The 20,308-nt window shown below is 38.3% G+C and overlaps 2 protein-coding genes across 8 annotated transcripts in view; one reads left to right on the top strand and one right to left on the bottom strand.

Moving 5' to 3' along the window:
• The window catches only part of SNX7 (sorting nexin 7), a 42,229-nt gene that overhangs the window by 19,915 nt on the left and 2,006 nt on the right, over positions 1 to 20,308 (top strand). The window contains exons 8-10 of one of the 7 annotated variants that reach the window (XR_005933763.1): positions 2,010 to 2,162; positions 10,388 to 11,232; positions 11,817 to 13,650. Coding sequence is in view for 5 of the 7 variants with exons in the window: in XM_030033824.2 (XP_029889684.1) it covers positions 2,010 to 2,162; positions 7,019 to 7,258 (393 nt within the window). In the remaining 2 variants the exon portion in view is untranslated. The other 6 variants (XR_005933764.1, XM_030033825.2, XM_030033824.2 and 3 more) reach the window with 6 other exon arrangements.
• The window catches only part of PLPPR5 (phospholipid phosphatase related 5), a 91,703-nt gene continuing 76,678 nt past the window's right edge, over positions 5,284 to 20,308 (bottom strand). Inside the window, exon 6 of the mRNA XM_030033829.1 lies at positions 5,284 to 5,389. Within this exon, the coding sequence (XP_029889689.1) occupies positions 5,294 to 5,389 (96 nt within the window). The 3' untranslated portion in view covers positions 5,284 to 5,293. The remainder of the gene's footprint in view (positions 5,390 to 20,308) is intronic.

The following is a 20,308-nucleotide window of genomic DNA, read 5'->3' as shown; positions in this document are numbered from 1 at the left end:
CAAGACAAAAACAAACTGTAAAATAAATGTCTTAAAGATATGAAGAATGAGATAAGGGGAAGCTGCTGCAGCCAGGACTAAGTCGGAGAAGTTCTTTATGTGTGTAGCCTAGCTCATTCCCATATAGAGACTTTTTTCTTGCAAAAGCAGAAAATGGATTCAACTGCCTTTCCTACTCTGAATCATCTAAAAATATTCACTCTTCTCAGTATTCCGTGTGCATTCATTTTTGGTATTTGAAGGAAAGGCAATTAACTTGGGACGTGCCCAAGATACCAAATCCAGCTGCCTGTAATTCCTTTAAAGGTAATTTCTCCACATTTAAACTTTGGATTAACCTTTTCATACTGAATACAGTGTTGGTAGTTGAAATTACCCTTGTCCATAGTTTGATTACTGGTCTGGCTAGATAACTGAACCTGGGCTTTTCAATAAAGTAGAAATAATACTTTGCATTTTGTTCTCGATTAATAACCAGTATTTCATTCACCTAGATGATGTGGCAAGGAAAATCAGTGTAGAAATGAAGTCTAACTAAAAATGTTTATTCATTGGTGTATTGTGGAATGTGGAGAAAATCCATTCAGATGAAATTTTCAGTTTTACTAGCTAAGAAGTTTTTTGCTACTTTAAAAGCTGCAGGATTCTAGTATGTCAAACAGAATTGGGATCCGTGGTTGGTGAATTAAACACTGGACTCAGGTTCTGTTGACCATTTCAGGCAGCGCTGCTTGGTTCTTGTCTGACGGCGGCAGCACTGCTGGCTGTTGCACTGGAACACTGTCCTTCCTGCATGGTTCAAGCTGGAGGCCGTGCACCAAGACTTTCCACACCCTACTCTGAATTTTGACATTTCGGCATTCTGCCATTAGTGTAAGCATTCCTTGAAAATCCTGGAAGTTAATCCTGGAATCCTGAAGTGCTTATCAGTGAAAGCACCAGCTCTGCTCTCTCTGCAGAGAGCACGAGGAGCCGTCCAACTTTACAGGGGTGTTGTATGAGGAAAAAACAATTTGCCTGATAGCAGAACACAAGGAAGAAGAGGAAGGTGTATGGGACCTGAGTTGCAACGGAAACAATGCAAGATTAACTTTTCCTGTTTCATGTTCCTTATTGGTGGTGTTTCTGCCTGACTTTCCTCCTGCTGCAGACAGTCGCTGTGCAGTCCCAGCAGATGAATTTGCACTGTAGCTGCAGAAGATGTATCTCGTTCTGTGACTGGGTGCCAGCCAGAACTGACATAGCTGATTAGTAAATGACAATAGGTAACAAAATTATTGAGAGGACTAGAAGAGTCATTAAAGAGAGGGCCTCTGTCCACTTGCTCATTCCCATTAGCTGAAAAGTCACTTCATGCATCTATGGTAATTAGAAACAAATTCTGTCTGTAGAGTAGCCCTCAAGGTTTTTGATCCTGGATTGCTGTGAAAGAGTGTCTTCTCTGCAGAAGTCCTTTGGTTTAATTTCTTTCTCTGCTTCTGTATTTCTCTCTCCCTCATATGGTCACACAGAGGTTAGTTCCACAAGACGGCAAGGTGACAGGCAAGAAATCAGAAAGTCTGTTTTTGATTTCTGCTGTCTTCTCCCCATTCTGGTTTCTCCTGAGGTTATCAAAGGTTCTGTCAGGGTTTTCTCAGTTTTTCTTGCCAAATCTAATTTGTATAGTTGATTCTGCTTCAGTAAAGCCCTCTATATTTTCCTTTTTAGATGCATTACTGTCAAGTACTAGTGATGAGGTGCCAGAGTCTGTAACTTCTCAGTTAATAAAAACATCTTCAGCAACACTTTAATTCTGGTCTAGAATTTCTGTTATTAATATTTCAGAAATTGTACCTAGTTATTCATTAGGAATAAAATTTCAGTTTATCTCTGGGGAATGATTTTCTGTGCTGTTACATACCAGCCTTGGTTCTGCAGTTCTGTTTGTCTGCACTACAATCACTTGATGTCAATTACTTTTGACATGGTGACTTTACCAATATTTTTTAATGTTCACAATTCATATTTAGTTCTCAGAAGAGATTGGGAAACTTGAAGACAAAGTCGAATGTGCCAATAATGCTCTGAAAGCGGATTGGGACAGGTGGAAGCAAAACATGCAGTGTGATATGAGATCAACATTCACTAATGTGGCTGAGAATAATCTCCGTTATTATGAAGAGGTAAAACACTTTCTTATAGCAATGTTATTTTTTTCATTGATTATTTCTGTGAAGTCCATGGGTTGTCTGTAAAGATGAATTTTTGCATTTTAGTTCAAACCTGTGTTAACTTCAGAATCAGTTTTTGTGGGAAGAGGGAGGCAGTTATCCTTAATTTGACATGTTTCAAGCAAAACGTATTTTATTCGTGCCCAAGTGGTTGATCCTGAGTTCATCATCGACAGAGGGCACTCTTGTTATACTAACCACAACAATTTGGAACATATTTTTCGGTTCAACGTCAGCTGCTATATTTCAGTTTGGAAACCTTTTGCTGTAATTGCATGAAGAAGCCCTCTGGAAAACTCAAACTTGTGTAAATGATCTTGTATGAGGAAAACGTTTAAATGTGATTCCATTTCAGACAGCACATTCAGGAAGTCCTCGTTATTTCTCTAAGAATTGTCTTTCATGAAATAATCAGACTTTACAAGGATAAAGAAGAACAATACAATTTTGAGGAGTCAATATGAAAAGCTTATTGCACTTCAAAAAAATGCTGCAAGTGTATACAATTAATAAATTAAATCTTTTTATAATTGAAACTTATTCAGAAAGAAAGAAAAGTGGTTGAAATTAGATTTTTATTTCCAATTCAAATGCCATGGTTAATATTCTTGGTAAGAGTTCCCTTTTACAAGAATATATACTAAGAAAGAGAACTTGAAAACATGTAACTAAATATGTTAAGCATTCTGTGAAGTTTCTTCATGGGGAAAATGTTGTTGATTGAAGTGCACATTTTGAAAATATCCCAGATGTCTTTAATTTTTCTAAAGAATTTCTCCCTATTTTGGGAAAAAAAAAAATTGGAATACACTAAGCCATCTATTAATCATAAATTAGTGATTTTCACAGATATATGTTGATCTCTGTAACTTCCAATCCTGAACTTTTTAGGGATTCCCCGTTAGCCAATGACAGTGTCCTAATTTTACAAATCATATTGTTAAAACATAATTGAAAAGACAGAGCTCTTGATCATCAAGTCTAATTAATTAACATACAGGCTGTGAGATGCATGGACATTGACAATCTGTTGTTACATATTAAGATCAAAATATTTTCTGAAATCTGGCAGCAACTTTTGGCAACCTCTCACTTTTTCTTCAGTTACTGATGATCTCTGACTTCTGTATCAGCAATACGTATGTTAAAATGATGCTAAATATATTGGAATATTTTGTTAATGAATGATTAGCTAAATTAAACCACAAAAATAATGCTTTGGTTCTTTTTGCTGTCTAGAAATGCTTTTTGCTGAACTAGAATTTTAATTCAGAATGCCAAAGCTTGTACTGTACATGAAATTACTATCATTAAGTCACAAACTGCAGAAAATGGTTCAGCTATCTCTGTAACTGCCAGTGGTTCTTCTTAAATAGCCTCTGGAATACTGGACAAATTGGTTTATAATGAGACATTATTCTTTGTTGATGCTTTTCTTGAATATGGAAATCTGCATAAAATGTTTTTGCTGTTATATCTCAGTAGAGCTAGATTTTAGAAGAAAACCCACCTTATCTTACTGCAGCAGTTGCAGTAACAGAAAACATTGTGCTAATGGTATCGCTCCTTTTTTGTAAAGTGAGGGCTTACCATTTTTTTCTGTTTTATCAGAAAATCATTATCTTAGTCCTGACATTCAAGATAATTTGACAGAATTGAGATTGGGAGTTTTGATCTAAAATATGCATGTTTATTTGAGACCTGTGGTTAATATTGATGGTTAATTATTGGAGAGGTGATTACTGTCAGTGGCCCATACATTACAAACTACAGGTATGTAATGTACTCCTGAAAACAGCAGAAAAAGAAGCCCTGCCATCTGCTTTCGCTGTTTGGAAGTGAAACTTCAGGAAGGGAATCTCAGAAGTCTGAGAATCAGAATATGATTTTTATGCATTCAGTAGAAAACAAAATCCTAAAGATAATAATTTGAGTCTCACTCATTAAACTCATGAACAAACACAGTGCCTGTTACAATGTTTTTCACTTGTTCAGTCATTACTTGCATCATTAACGTTCTCTCACATGTCTGAAGTTAAACTACGTGTTCATGGTTTTGATGCACCATTTGATGCTTACTAAGTCTTTTCTTGCTGTAGCATCCCTCATCTTATTTCTTGTCTTTATTTTTTCCCAAAGCATGTTCTGTGCATGCTCCCAGGCACCATGGATGCCATGGATATGACTCAGTTGCCCAGCTCTTCTGTCCATCTCCTATGAGGAATCATCTCCTGCTTTCTAACTTAGTCACTACCTGCTTCTCCTCCTTTCCACAGCTTTTTTTCTCCCCCCAGTTAAACTCCTATTCTTGACCCTCCACGAGCAGTGTCCCATTCCCTTCTCTACAGCAGCATTTCACTGTGCTCCTCATTATTCCCCAGACTTGCTGACTTAGTTTCCCAGGCACACAACCTAACCAGGAGTCATTCCTGTTAGTGGCCATTCTCTGCATCCCTTACATTTCTGAGAACTACAGAGTAACAAGAGACAGACATCTCATGTTTTCTGGTGGCTTTTGCAGTAGAGAATCTAGACCTTCAGGATTGTATAAAACTAAAGCCAGTGTGATGAAGTACAACATAGCAGTGTGTCAAGGTGTACTACAATTTCTCAAATGTTATTTCCTCTTTGTTGCAATATGGGGAAAGAGTATGACCTTACCATGTTTGGATTTTTCCTTAATTTTAGTTGCCTAAAGATTCTGCTGTCAACTTGTCAAGCATCACTTTGCTAGCATAAGAGTATGTCTCCCTTAAGCTGAATTAATGTTCACGTTACTTTGAAGTGTCACCTGTAATTATATTTGTCTGGATTTACTAATTCAGAACAAGTAGAGGTATTTCTGTAGCCTTCCAGTTTATTGACTATCTACATTTAATATACTTGAATAAGAAGTGTTCCTTTGTTTCTACAGCTGTGGAATCACCAATCTCTTTGTGTGTCTCAATGCTGTGGTAATAAAGACAGTAATTAAAGCCCAGTGTTGCAAATTTACAGGGTGCTCCTATTCAGGCCTATGAGAATGAAGGCTCTCCTGTGATAGTGTACAAGCTATGTTATAATACATTTAAACATAATGTCAGTTAGTAGTCAAGAATTACCATGACTGACCAATCATTTGGTATTCCTGTAGCTGGTCTCAGGTGTTCATAGAGTTCTCTACTTCCTTTTCTGTGCTTCTGGAAAAGAGTTGAATACATGCTTAAGTCTCTGTATTCCACAAAGGCTTAAAGCCAATAACATCCTGTATTAATAATGACTGTAAGTACATTGCTAAAATAGGGAGGATTTTCTGAAACAATATGAAAAGGTTTTAATTTTAAAAAATTCAGAACTTTACCCCCATTGATTTGTTTGCCTTACAGAGAAAAGTTCTTGAATGAAGCATGTGTTAACACTGTACCATTTATTTTATTCCTTTTCCCCATGCCTTAGGTGTGACGTTATTGTCTGAAATAGCACACCTTAGTCCAGAAGAGGTATCTGCCAGCAGTTGAAATCAGAAACTGTCCACAGGGTGGAGCTTACAGCTGAGAAAGCTGATTGTCAGCAGGAGTATTTTCATTAAGTTGGATATAGATATTCTGCAGAGCCCTAAAGATGCACAATTACTAAAACCAAAACAAGATACAAAGTTATTGGTGGTGGTGGTATTATTTAGCTAGCATGTCTGAAGTGTTCCTGGTACAAATTAGCAAAACCAAACCAGGCAATGTTGAAGTCTGGCTTCAAAGAGCAATAGCAATTAAACATTTACTCAGTTTTTCCTTTTGTTTTTCTCATGTGTTTATGATAGTCTCTAGAATATTACCAGCATCAAAGAAAAAGAAACCCTTTAATTTTTCTCAGCAAAGAACTTTGTTAACCTATTCTATTCAGAAAAAACACTGGAATAAGTGGCTAGATTTTTCAGCCCGATCCAAAGAGTAGTTAGACATTATAAATGCAGCAAATATAGCAGAGTTTGCTTTTCCACTGCTCATGAGCAATCTAGTAGATGCAGGAAGATTGGGGGCTTTTTCATAATGCAGAGTGATATTTAATTAGTTTTGGCATTGAAAGAACATGTTTTTTCATGTGCATGGATGAGCCTTTGTTTTAAAGTGTAGCCTCTAATTTTATTTTTCTCATGTCAGACTAATCCTGTTAAACCTTTGCAGCTTAATCAGATAAAAAGCTAAAGTTATCTTTGATATAGTGAGATTCTTGTTGGTATTGACACAGCTTACTCTTTTCCAAAAATATAAATAATTTCCTGATTTTCTTAACTATTTCAAGCATAATTTAGTTTATTTCTGTGACCTACATTGTTGTACAGGCATAAATTTATCCAAAAGATTCTTTAGGGCAAAACAATACTCCTTCCCCATTACAGCAACTTCCCTTTAACTCCAAAGCCCTTATGTACCTCTCTATCTAGTAAAAGCTGTAGAAAAATAGATGAGATTTGTTGTTTGCCCTAGAGGCCTCTGTAGTGATGCATTTGACTAGCCATTTGCTTGTGTAGCAAAAAGTTAGCTGCTTATGCACGTTGATCACGTCCTACCTTAGCAATGCCCGAGAATTTAGCTAACAAACTTCATGTGATTTTCAAAAGCTCCCACATGGCTGAGCCAGTTTGTCTCTGTGAATGTCGCTTCAAAGCCAGGATCCATCTTTCAACCCTCATTCACTGCAACCATAAAAATTTCTTCTAAATACTTTTAGGAAGACATTTTTTTATAGTGGGAATCACTATTTCTATGCACTCTAGTTTTTGTTTCCTTGCACCCAGAGACTATGAAAGTATTTTTTTCTCTCTCTCTCAGACACACACAAGACCATTTTCAAATTCTACTTCAGAAAATGCCATCATAAATGATATTTTTAAGGTGTCGACCATGGAAAGCAGGGAACTGGAACAGAAACACACATGGCATGTGACACACTGCTTCTATTATCATCCCTACTACACGTTCTATTTTTGTATCTCCTTTTTAGTTAGATATGCAATTGTAGTGTATGAAAACCTTTTTGCTGTTTTTTCTAAAAATAATGTTGTAGAATAGATGTGTGACCTGCAGTAGTAATCAGAATATTTTTGGTAAAGTAGTCTTATTTAAGCTCTTGCTATTTCATTTTGTGTATTTAGGCTTTTTTATGTCTTCTGCCGGGCTTTTACAAGTAATTGGATTATGAATTTCAATCCTATGCATGCACATTTAATTTCCTGGGTTTGGTTTTTCTTTTTTTTTGCCTTTCTCTCTTTGTGAAAGCTGGCTGATCCTCTATTTAGATCTCTGTTTTCAACCTCCCAGGAGAATGAAGTAAAATCATTCTGTTATAACGTCGAAGTATACATCACTAACAAAATGTCGTTTATGCAGTTCATGCCTCACAATATAAAAAGCTTGAGCCTAAGGCACAGAGACCTAGTTTTGTTTTGGTATGGTTAATTATAAAACCTGTCAGCTGTAGCGGCACTGTGATGTCTGACAGTGAAATGAGCCACCATTGCTCTTACATTTTGGAAAATGTGTTTTGATTATATAAATGAGCATAAATGAAAAACTGAATAACTTGTGTAACTGAAAAAAATGGTTTGCGTCTTTGTCTGGAAAGACTTCAGTAGATTGTATCTATCTGGTTAAGCAACATATTGTAATTGCATTTTAACATGTGCAGTTTAGCTCAGTGTTGTAAAGATAACAGAAAGCCATTTTTACATTCCAGCCAGTGCTGATATATGTATTTTAATTCACATTATGAAAATTACAGAATGACAAAACATGGAGTTGCATGGTATAAATTAAACTGTGGTTCAGAAAAAAAAGTCAGTCATTGCGAACACAAGACTCTTCAAGAAACAGTGATCATTTCTTGTCCCACACCTAGAAGAAGCCTAGGAAAACAGATGTGCCTTGCAGCTTTCTAGGATGGTAATCCAGGCTGGGCTCTAGCAAACAGAAATCTGAGTCTGAGCGCCACAATGAAGACATATTGCTAGCAGCTGCCTCATTGACATTTTAAAACCAAGATGCCACCTTCCAGCTCAAGCATCTCAGACAGACTCCGCTGCCACAGTGTCACATGAAGTAGGGGAGAATCGAATGATCAAACCTTAAAGGCTTTATACAAAAGGTCAAAAAGACCTTTTAAGTCAGAAATCAGTTTGCAGCACTTCTTGCAGATCACTGTTCATGCTAGCACTATTTTCACTGTTTCTCCCTGCTTTTATATTTACCATTTCAAAATATTTCTCCAAGAAGTCAATGAACAAAGCAGATTTCTACATGACTCTTATACTGTTATTTCCTCTTTTCACAGTAATTCAAACCTTATATGTGCTCTGAACAGTAGCATAATGTTGTGTGCAAAAGCAGCAGAAGTTAGTTGGGGATTTTGCCAGCAAGATCAGAAAAGCAAGATTGGGCCAGTACATTCATGGTTTCCATAGTCTAGGGGACAATATAAGAATAAGGGGAACAGTCTCCAACATGCCTGATAACAACCAAAAACCTATGCAGAAATAAGCTCCTGCATACTTTTTTCTTTGTGATCTCTTACGTCAGTCGGCTGTTTTAACCTCTCACATTATCTTGCAGATCCATGTCTTCTACTTTTTTATGTCTTCAGAGACATAATCACTGCTGACTTTTGTTTGCTTTGTCTTACTTTTGTCACCCATAATTTTATGTGTACCCCTGGTTCTGCATCCTTGTGTCATCATGGATTCCCCCAACTCCGGTCATCCTGTCTGTCTTCTTCATTTGTTCTTTGAGCTTATATTTCAACATTATTCGTGACTATCAGATCCTCCCACTCATCTGCTTGCACATAGATATGCAGTAATACCAGGACCTGGGCTCTTTAATGTAATATGATTAAATCTACATATTTAATGGCAGACTTTGTAAGTCCTTCACTAGAAATGACTAATAAGACAGAGTTAGGTGGCTGTAAGTACAAGCAGCATGAATGCTAGCATATTTTCCATGTCTCCTAAGTAATGACAGATAGATGCTAGATATTTCATTGTAGCTGGGCATAGCAAATTACTGTGGCTTGAACAGCTTATGGTAGAAGTTTTCACTTAGGAAATGATGCTGGTTTCAGGGTGCTGATTTAATTCAAAGTTCAGATAAATGGAGTATGCTGTCTAGGTTTTAGTATTAAAGAAGATATTTCCTGAGAAATTTCAGAAGACTTATTTATTGTGAATATTTCAGATTCTTCATGAAAAAAACTGTATACAGTAAGTAGTAAATAAGCTGCACTGTCAAGAGCAATAGGTATGAGTCAAAATTCTATTAGAACATTTCCATTCCAAGGGTTTTTTTCAATAGCATCAAGACAATAAAATTATTGCATGAATTTGCCTGGCCTGTTCTAATGACAGACTTGAAATAGTACAAACCTGGTACTTTGGGTAACATGCACCAGGCTTACCTAGTGATAGCCTTGCCATGACTCTCAAAACTAATCTATGATTTCTAATGGTTTGCCAAGCTGCCAACATTCATTTAAGCCAAACTGAACCCAAGTAATTTGGGGATTTTTTTTTTTTTTTCATTTTACTGCCTACAGTATTGGTGCTTCAAATAAAAAAAATTAGTTTGTACAATTATAAATACGTTTTTCCATGAGAAGAGAAATGCCACTTGTTCTAAGGATGACAATTTCTCCACCCCGTTACCCCCTGCCTTTCTGGTCCCATTTCTTTCCCATTACTCAGAGGAAAAATGAATTCTCTGTATATTTTAAAAAAAACTGTTTTAATTTAACTTGGAAAGAAAATTGGGTATCCAGTAGGAATCCACAGAGATTACAAGGGAACTGTGCCTGACAGTGTGCTTTCTATTTGGAAGAGATCTTTGCCTATAACTAAAGGGAGAGATTAAAGAAGAGCATAATTAATGTTAGCATCTTCCATGCTAACAGATACAATTACGATGCTCATACTGTGCACTTGTCATTATGTAAAAGTGACCTTTACAGCTCACTCAGCATGTTGGCTAACATTTTGCATATCACTGAGCTGCCTAGGAAACCATATTTTGCTCTTACCGTAGCCCCACAAAAGCAGCTTGTGACAATGTGTATGTATTCTGCTATTTTTTTTAATTCTTTTTCTCCTTGGCTACCAGTTTTACAGAAATCTATCTGCTATATTCATATGTATCTGTTGTTTTTTTAAGTGCCTTGCTACATGGGAGTCCTTCCTAGCATCTCAGACAGTGGATCTTCACGTGGAAGAAGATTCTGAAGATAAGCCTTGACTAATATCTCTGCTCAATCTCTGCCTTTTCCATGCAGTTTCTCCCAACCAAAGAAGTCCTTTATACAAGATCAGATTCATTATTAAATTTAACTGTTAAAAATCAATGAAATGCAGGAAACCAGCTTACTGAAAACTCAGGTATTCTAGTCCTGAAATACATTTTGGAACATGCTATATATTGCTTTATATTGCTTAGCTGTGATTTTACATATTTTTATGCAAGTGTTTGCATACAATTGTTTTCATAAATATTGCATAATTTGGATATAAAGTATTTTAAATATGTAAAAATAGCTCCATTTTAATAAAAAGTTTAATAAGGAAGGCTTGTCTTCATTCTGTATCCTAGTCTTTAAGAAGTATTTTAGTATTTCAGCGTGCTTGTTATTTTCTCTTTGTTGAATAATTTCCTGTACTTGTAAAATTACCTAGCATAGTCTTCAAGGAGCTCTTTAGGATTATTTTAATAGATTGTGCTAGTCACCCAATGGCAATGTGGTACGGAAAGATATCGAACATGTTCTGTGAGATTAATGCTGCTTTAAAGTACTGTTACTTCAGTTTTCAGTTTTCAGTATTTACGTGTCTATTAACATCTTCAATTTGACGTTTTTTTAAAGGATAAAGAAAAAACTGACAGTTCATGAAAGGGACTGTTCCAGCAATGATACAATGTTAGTCGCAGCACTGATCGTGCCAACACAAGAGCTTCCATTTGGGGTTTGCAGGATCAAATCTTCTACTCCCATGGCTGACCCTCCTGTAATCCCTAACTTCGTCCCTCTTTGGATAGCCAGTGTGGAAAAGAAAGGGATAAGAAAGGAAAAGAGAGTTTTGCATTAAAATGATTAGTTGATTCACTCATGCAATATGCATTGAAGTGTTCCAGTCAGTGAATTATTCCACCCAAAAGGTCTGTTAGTGTGCACTTGTAATTCCTGCAGTTGTTCTCCCTGGTAGTTAAGGTCTGAGCAAGCCTAAGTCTGGAATATGGAAAGAATGAGGTGCAGGAATCGGAGACAGCCTAACTGCAGCTCTGGCCTTGCAGAACAGCAGGGCTTCAGCCATCACCTTCACCTTCTGCAGTGGTATTTTGTGAGCTTGCTCTTGTCAGTCACCTAATGGCTGTGGGGAGTCAGTTCCTGAGCACACAGCTGCACTTGGGTGGCTATGGACCTGTCCAAGCCGGACAAGTAATTTTGTGGCTTTCATCTTAAGAAATTTAGAATGCAAGTGAAACGTGGAATACCAGCACGGCCTTTTCAGCAATGCAAGGAAGATTGCACTCATGCTGTCTCCACGAAGTATTAATGAAAGATCAGCTCTTTTTTTTTTTTTTTTTTCAGCTATAAAATAACAGTTAAGATGCTTCTGAAATACTGCAGGAAGCATGCATCTCTCCCACCTTGGACAATTTACAGACGAGAGGCGAGTCTGTGTTAGGAGGAAGGCGGTGTGGTGCCGAAGGGCTGTGCCACGCAGTGTCTTGTCCAGCAGTGCTGGCAGCGGATGCTCGCAGGAGGCATGGAAGAACAACGTGGCTGGACTATGCTCTTTTCCCATTGTATCCTTCCCTGATTATTTTTTTTTTTTAACATCAGAGCTTCTACCAATGTGCTTAATAGCCCTTAATGCCTTTCCCTGTGCTTTATTTTCTTTTTTTCCATCTAAACTTTTAGTAATTACCATGCTGAATATCAATGGATTCCACAATTTAATTTGCAAAAAAAGCAATTCATTTGGGGATTTCCTAAGCCAGCTACCCAATAATTTCAGGTAATGCCCTCTACCTGTTAAACTGTGAGAAGAGATGAACAATTGTTTCCTATTTGTCTTCCCTGTGCCACTCAAGAATTTACAAAGATCTAGTGTGCTTTCCAAGCACCGTCTCTTTCCCCAGAGGAAAAGCTGGAGCTTAATATCATCTTGTACAAAAGGCATTTCACATCTGTGCTCATTGTTATTGCTTTTCTCTGTATTTTCTAGTTCTGCTGCAACTGGTGTTCAAAATGCAAGCACACCAGAAATGTACATGACATAATTAAGCTTTGATTTTTTCATCATTCTTTCCTGCTAATTCCTAATTTATTTTTTAAAGTACCACTGAATGCTGAGCTGCCATTCCATAGTACTGTCCACTATTCTGAAAGTTACTAAATAATTTAATTTCCATCAGCTTATATATATAGGAGAATGGCTTTTCCCCAGTGAGCATTAATTTGCATTTTTTAATACTCAATTTTGCCTGCTGTTTTTTAGCTCCTAATCTCACAATAGTGTATGAGCCTATAAACAGGATTCCAACAGGATAGACAGCAGTAGCACTGAATACCAGATAAATGAAAGTTCAAGAAATTGAGCTTGAACAGGCTTACCTATAAGGATATGAATGTTTAAGTGTAACCAAAAATTAAATACCGTGCCTCTAATTTAGGCTCCTCTAAGAAAATGTAATGTCTGGTTAGCTGAGATGGGGAATGCCAATGTGCGTTGCATTGATTTTACCTGTATGTTCTGCCAGAGCAGAAAGCTGCTCTCTGAGGTGTTTGGAAATCAGAAGCACCATTGGAGATTCTGCGTCCTTGGTAAAAATGTGGGCTGCAGTTCATTATGTTCATGATTTATTTTTTATTTCTTTTCCTCTTTAGCTAGGCGATAACTTATAGGAGCAAAGACTTTAGTAATCAGTTATAAAGTGGCTTTCTTGTCACCATGTTGTTATTTTTCTGATTTTCTAGTAGCACTATCATCATGCAAACCCAAGTTCTAGTCTTAAGTACAATCAAACATTGTCCTTTGTGTTGTGCAACTACTTCTGAAACTTAAAATTTTAGAAAGTCTATTGTGTATTTAGACCTATTTCCAAAGATTTTTCTTTTATGGAGTCTCACCTTCCTTAGGCTAATGCTTAGAAAGGGCTTAAATTATTTGATTACTCAAAATCAATCTGCCTATTCTTACTGGATTTTCTTTCTGCTGTTTTCAGATAGCTTTGTACAGCTTGTTAGAGCCCAACCACTTTAAATAATTTCTGAAGTACTAGAAGTCTGACTAGGAATTCAACTTTCAATTGCTTACAGCTAAGACCATCTGTCTGGAGGCTTTGACTTCCTTCTGCAGGTTTGCAGACTGAAATTAATTAAACACATAAAAAGCAAATCTGATCTTCAAGAAAAGAAACCAGTATAAAAATGGTGTGATGTTTTAGTGTCTGTCTGCAGAGAGCATGAAACAACAGCTCTTGAGTGGTAGAAAGTTTCCCATCTAGTTCTGTGTGGTTTTTGTTCTCAAATTTATGTGAGGTCACTTTAAAAACATTAGTGGTTTATTGTAAAATAGAAAATTCAAACTGCACCTGCAGTTTCCTAGCTAGATAATCACCACCTGTAGAATACAGAACTGTCACAGCTTATCAGCTTCCTCATGCAGCCAGAGAAAATGTGACTGAGTGTGTTTTCTTGGCCCAACAGCTCCACTTTTCACAGTGATGCCCTTTCTGCCCAGCATCGGAGACAGGACCATTGGCAGGTAGTCACGAGTTGCTGCTCAAATACTTTCAAAGTGTCCATTACAGCATTCTGAATTTCTGGACAGGTACTTGGAAAGCACAAGTCAAATAAATATTTAAAAGAAAGAAAAGAGGCCTCCTTTTTCTCAGAGTTCAGTGTGCAAACCCCACCTCCTGGCTAACCACAACCAGCTTCCTCAGACAGTACTGTGATTGCACAGTTTGGGGGGCTGCAAGGTTTAGCCATCGTGGTCTGCGTCTTGACCATAAAGAGGAAGTAATTCCGAGACAGAAGAGAATGTCAGTTGTTGAGAACGTGCTGCCTCTTTATATGTTAGTGGTTCATACCTAGGGCCTGTAAACAATGCATTTCTCTCTCATTAGACTGAAAACACGTACAAAGACAAGAACAAAAAGCTTCTCAGCTACCTAACAGGGGAGCCGTCACCAGTGCAAATTGCTGATAATAAACGTAAAACAGAGATGGCTTGTATGCATAAGACATCAGTGGGTCTAAGCACTGAATGATTTTAAATAGTTGCCTAGTGCAGATGCCATCGCTTGACAAGTGATCTGTGGCAAGATGTGTGTCCAGAGAAAAAGGCAATAAATTCGGGCATAAAGAAAGAGCTGCTGGCCTCTGCTGCTGTCAGCCTGCACCCAAAACAGTGACTTTTCAAATAGATTTGGGCTTTATATATTGAAATTCTTTCATTTGCCTGATAGCTATGGGTAGGATTTCACTGATAGCATCACTAAAAGAAGGATAATGCTGGCATAAATTAATCATGAAACCAACCTTCCAGCAGGAGCTTTGCAGGCCAGGAGGAATATCAAGGGGTTTTCTTTCATATGCCCAAATCACACTTTTAATATTACAATTCAGCACTGCCCACTATATTGCACAAACAGTCCCTTGCAGCTTTGTGAAGAATGGATGAGGGCAGAGGTGTATGTAATAGGCTCCTCTGATATGTTCTAAGTTTACTCAAAGAAAATGGCTAAATAAACCTTTTCTGACAAATGGAGGAGCTCCTACCTGCTAGCTGGTGTGGCTGACTCGAGTGACTAGAGGATCAAATTGTACAGCCTTAGCAGAAAGCACCTGGACAGCAAAATGTTCATAAAGCACTGCACAGCTTTGAAGCTTCTACTGTGTGAACCAGTTATGAACTGTTGATTGGCTTTCTGTTACCTTGACTCTAGCCTTGCCATCAGTGTGGAGAGAGAAAAGCCTTATCCCACAGAGGCAGCTTATTGAAAAGAGAGTGATTAAAAGAAATGTTGGCCAATAAACTGAACCTTAAACTCCTTCAGTAAACCTACTGTGTTGCTTTTCCAAGCCACACCAATGTTTGGGTGCAGCCCCACTGTTGGCAGTGGCTCTGCCTTGCTGGGAGGAACAGAGCCGCAACAGCTCATCCAAACCTGAAAGGGACAGCCACAAACTTTCAGTGGATTTGGGAGGTTTTGGGGACCTGAAAAGTGAAGGTACATCCTGTTTTAGGTAAGATACACAATTAAAGAAATGCAGAACTGTAAAAGGATGTCCTTGTTTAAAATATAATCGGAAAAATTATCAAAAAACACTGTATTAGTTTTCCTACAGGCAAGAAGCCACACTTTGAGGTTTAAAATTTTTGATCTAGACTGTAGCATGACACTGAGTTTTCAGCAGGAATAATTCCTTTGATAATTGTATTGTTTGGAAGGTTAGTTAAAGAATAAGCATTATTATGTCTGCATTAATAATTAACCAAGAGCTGCCAGTAAGCCATTAACTGTCAATGCCAAACTAAGAAACTTCCTTGTAATCAAGGCAACATTGATTATGTGGTGTGGGGAAGATTCACTGCTCTTTAAGTAATTGTTATAACACTATGTCAGCTTAAAGAGCAACTGAATTGCTTTTTTGAATTAACTTCTTTAATCAAAAAATAGAATCATAGAATCATTTAGGCTGGAAAAGACCTTCAAGATCATCGAGTCCAACCATCAATGAGGCCCACTAAACCATGTCCTGAAGTGCCTTGTCTATGCACTTTTTGAATACCTCCAGGGATGGTGACTCAACCACTTCCCTGCGCAGCCCATTCCAACGTCTCACAACCCTCTCAGTAAAGAAATTTTTCCTAATATCCAACCTGAATCTCCCTTGCTGCAACTTGAGGCCATTTCCTCTCATCCTATCTCCAGCCACCTGACAGAAGAGACCAGCACCCACCTCACTACAACCCCCCTTCAGGTAGCTGTAGAGAGCGATAAGGTCTCCCCTCAGCCTCCTCTTTTCTAGACTGAACAGCCCCAGTTCCCTCAGCCACTCCTCATGAGACTTGTGCTCCAGGCCCCTCACCAACTTGGTTGCCCTTCTCTGGACACGCTCCAGCACCTCAGCGTCTTTCCTGTAGTGAGGGGCCCAAAACTGAACACCGTACTCGAGGTGCGGCCTCACCAGTGCCGAGTACAGGGGGACAGTCACCTCCCTGCTCCTGCTGGCCACACTATTTCTGATAGAGGCCAGGATGCCGTTGGCCTTCTTGGCCACCTGGGCACACTGCTGGCTCATATCCAGCCGGCTGTCAACCAGCACCCCCAGGTCTTTCTCTGCCGGGCAGCTTTCCAGCCACTCTTCCCCAAGCCTGCAGCGCTGCATGGGGTTGCCGTGACCAAAGTGCAGGACCCGGCACTTGGCCTTGTTGAACTTCATACGATTGGCCTCAGCCCATCGATCCAGCCTGTCCAGATCCCTCTGTAGAGCCTTCTTACCCTCAAGCAGATCGACCCTGCCTCCCAACTTGGTGTTGTCTGCAAACTTACTGAGGGTGCACTCGATCCCCTCATCCAAATCATTGATAAAGATATTAAACAGAACTGGCGCCAATACTGGGCCCTGGGGAACACCACTTGTGACCCGCTGCCAACTGGATTTACCTCCATTCACCACAACCCTCTGGGCTCGTCCAGCCAGCCAGTTTTTTACCCAGCAAAGAGTACAATACGTGGTTGCAATGTTATAATGTGATTTTTTTTTTTTTTTTAACAAAAGTAAAGCATCTTACCAGGCTCTTTTGCAAATGAAAAGAAATAAGATGTTTATTTTTTTATTTGTACTCCAGAATTGCATTCATTTAAATAATAAATTAAGCTTTCACTAGGAGTTAAAAAAAATAGTAAGTAAAATGAGAGCTGAGCAAGAAGCTCCATATGTGTACAACTATCACAAAGCTCCTTACTTCAAAGTGGAGAACTGTTTTTTCACTCAGGTGCTGCATTATTTGGCTTTTGTCTTACAAGACAAAGCCAGAGTTGCCCTGCACATCAGCACCTCCTGCCCAGGAGCCCGTAAGAGTTGCTTGTGCCCCACAAAGCTGGCAGTGAGCCCTTAAGACTGGTAGGGACAACCTAAATGAGCAGCAGCTCACTGAAGTTTCAGAATCACTAATGCTTTTTCATGTCTTTTTACTGCTTGATACTTCAATATACCCAAGAGTCCCAAGTTTCTGTCTAATAAAAGCAAAAGAGGGAAGTTCATGAGGGTCCCTTTCAACCTAAAAAGTATTCTATGAGTCTATGAAATACCGTGAAAATTGAGAGTAATTCTATGAAAAGAAAAACTATTACAGGAATTTAGTACATCCTCTCCTACTTTTGTCCACCAGCAATACTGTTTGCAATAAACAAAAAAACCTGGCAGATAGATACTCTACTGACATAAAAGCAAGGCTAAAGCAAGGTTAGAGAAAGATTTGTAATTAGGTTTGAGAGAAAATATCTAGGTGAGAATAGCTCTTTGGAGACTATGTGTTCATTCACTGACAGGACAGTACAAATTTTATAAGCAAATTAAGTGACAGCTTAAGATAGTAAAGGAAGTTGTTCAATATTTATTGGTGCCTTCCAGCATGTTGCTTTATTCATGTGATTGCACATACTTTGTTACCATCTCATTGTGGGGAAGAAAAATAATGGAGAAATATAAAAGGGAAGGTGAAACAGCAGAAAAAGCAATTGATTTATAATCTGCTGTGATGATGATTGTGCACTATTTTAAAAGAATTTAAAAATACTGTACAAAAACAGTTGTGCCTCATTTTGTCACATATGGGTACAGCAAATGAAGAAATACACTTCTGCTGAAGACCGAACCTAGAACCTTGTTTTTCTATTAGCCTTTTCTTCATTTCTGAGGTTTTTTGCTGAAGCAGAGAGACTCTCAGTACAGACCAGCATCAGCCCTATCTAGAATATCTAATACAGAAAGGCAGTACCAGGTCAAACCAGCAAGTCTTAGCCAGCTTCTTTTAACCAAGGTTAAAAAAAAAACCATGCCCTATCTGTCTAAAATGCAGAGATGACAACAGAGAATATTCCTTAATTTTTTATTTTTTTTTTTTTCCATAAAAGCTGCAAAGCCACTTCCCACAGGTCCCACACTGATCCTGCTCACCTGCTGAGCACCTCACCCGGGTTTAAGAAGGGCTTTTACAGCCACGTTAGGACAGGGTACACAGTCCCCTGACAGAGGAGCTGGTGAAGAGCGTGAAGAGCAGGGCGCAGAGGGCTGGGAGCCAGGCACGCGCTGGGGAAAGGTAACTGCAGTTTTCTTGGCCGCAGTGCTGCCCCAGTGCTGAGAGAGACGCTGAGGAGCAAAAGGAGCTACTGTACTTTGTCTCAATCCTCAGATTCCGGGAGCAGTACAAAGATAACTGTCACCTGTCACTTGGGTTACAGTCTATACGTGGATTTCAGAATATAGAAGATCAAAAAATAGTACGGAAGGAAAAAAATACTTTGGATACAATTAGAAGGATATTTGCTTTCATGATTTAAATTATATTTAGCTTAGTTTTTAACGCTTAACTCAAAATGTTCCTGTTCCTACTTTATATGGCTTGCTACCTACACCGAATGTGTGTTGCATCTGAAGTTTGTAAGGGTTGCTATAGGTATTCTGGCTTCACTGCTCAGAAAGTCATTGTCTGCAACTTGACAAAGGTGATCAGCGTTATTGCTATATATGTTCATCTGCCCTTAGAAGCATTTGTCTTACAGATGACCTTTATGGAAAACAATATTATTTCATATCTGCTTTATAATATGTCATCTCATTTATCAAAAGTACTGTGAAGATTTTCCTTGGGAGTCCCTCTCCAATAACACAGATCCAGATGTTAGTTTGTTCTAATTCATTATTTCTGGTACAGCTATTTTATAGCAAGGATGTAGGAACACATATAATTCCACAAAATGGCCAGCACAGTGTCACATGGCACGGCCGTGTGCCCATAAAGCTGGCAGCTGACATACAGCTCACTCGTGTGTGGAGAGCTGCTCAGTGCAAGGAACATTTCAGTATTAATTTTAGTTTTTCAAAAATCTGAGATCAGTTCAGATGAGAATTGAGTTCCCTGAGTAATTCTAACCATGCAAATGTATTTATATGGTGCCTCTTGTTTTTTGGTCTGTTCATTCATTCTGGGATACTTGAATATTGCCGATTTGATTGCTGACCACCCCATCATTATGCTGTGATCCAGAATCCATGGAAATGAATGAAAAGACCAAAGACTGTGTTCAGCTGTTCTAATACAAAGCCTCCCAATTAAGCAACATTCAAATTATTAATAGTATTTGGGGAAAATTTGCTCACTAAAAAGAAACTGGAGCAGAAAAATATAATCAGTATCGGACTTTACTCTTATATCTGGTAGTGACCACAGTGTTTCTGCCATTTGTTTCTAAAAGGTTGGGGGGTAATTTTTTGTTGTTGTTGTTGTTGTTGTTGTTGTTTTCGGGGGCGGGGGGGGGGGCATTTTCTATTGTCTCATCTTAAGTATCTCAGCTGTTCGCCGGCAGCAGCAACATGTGTTTAGAAGGGAAGCAATAAAGCCTTAATTATAGGGCAGTGTAACAGCTACAAATGCGTATTCTACTGGTACGTGTTCTTCAGAAGGATGTAATCAATTCACACTGTTTTTGAATGATGTTTCACATTGTGATCTTGTAAACAGATCTTAAAATAGCCAGTTTATAAAGAAAGCTAAATGTCTATAATTAGGAGAGCTTTTCCTTTTTCCAGATTAACCCTAAAAGAAAAGCGGGAGGATGGAGGTACAGCAGCTTTGATTTTGAACCCCCTACTGAAGTAAAAGAATGCTAATATTTGAAAGTTGGTTTTGTTTTGTTTTTTTTAAGAAAAACGTACAGCCATTAAACAACATACACAACAACTAAATGTGGTGTGTCAGAGATGAAATTAAAATGGTGTTTCTGTAATGCTGAATCACCACAAATTAGTTCAGATAGTTTTCGATTTCAGTACAAAACAAG

The sequence above is a fragment of the Aquila chrysaetos genome, chromosome 12, assembly GCF_900496995.4.
Source record: "Aquila chrysaetos chrysaetos chromosome 12, bAquChr1.4, whole genome shotgun sequence".
Classification (NCBI taxonomy): Eukaryota; Metazoa; Chordata; class Aves; order Accipitriformes; family Accipitridae; genus Aquila; species Aquila chrysaetos.
This window is presented reverse-complemented; position numbering and strand designations above follow the sequence as displayed.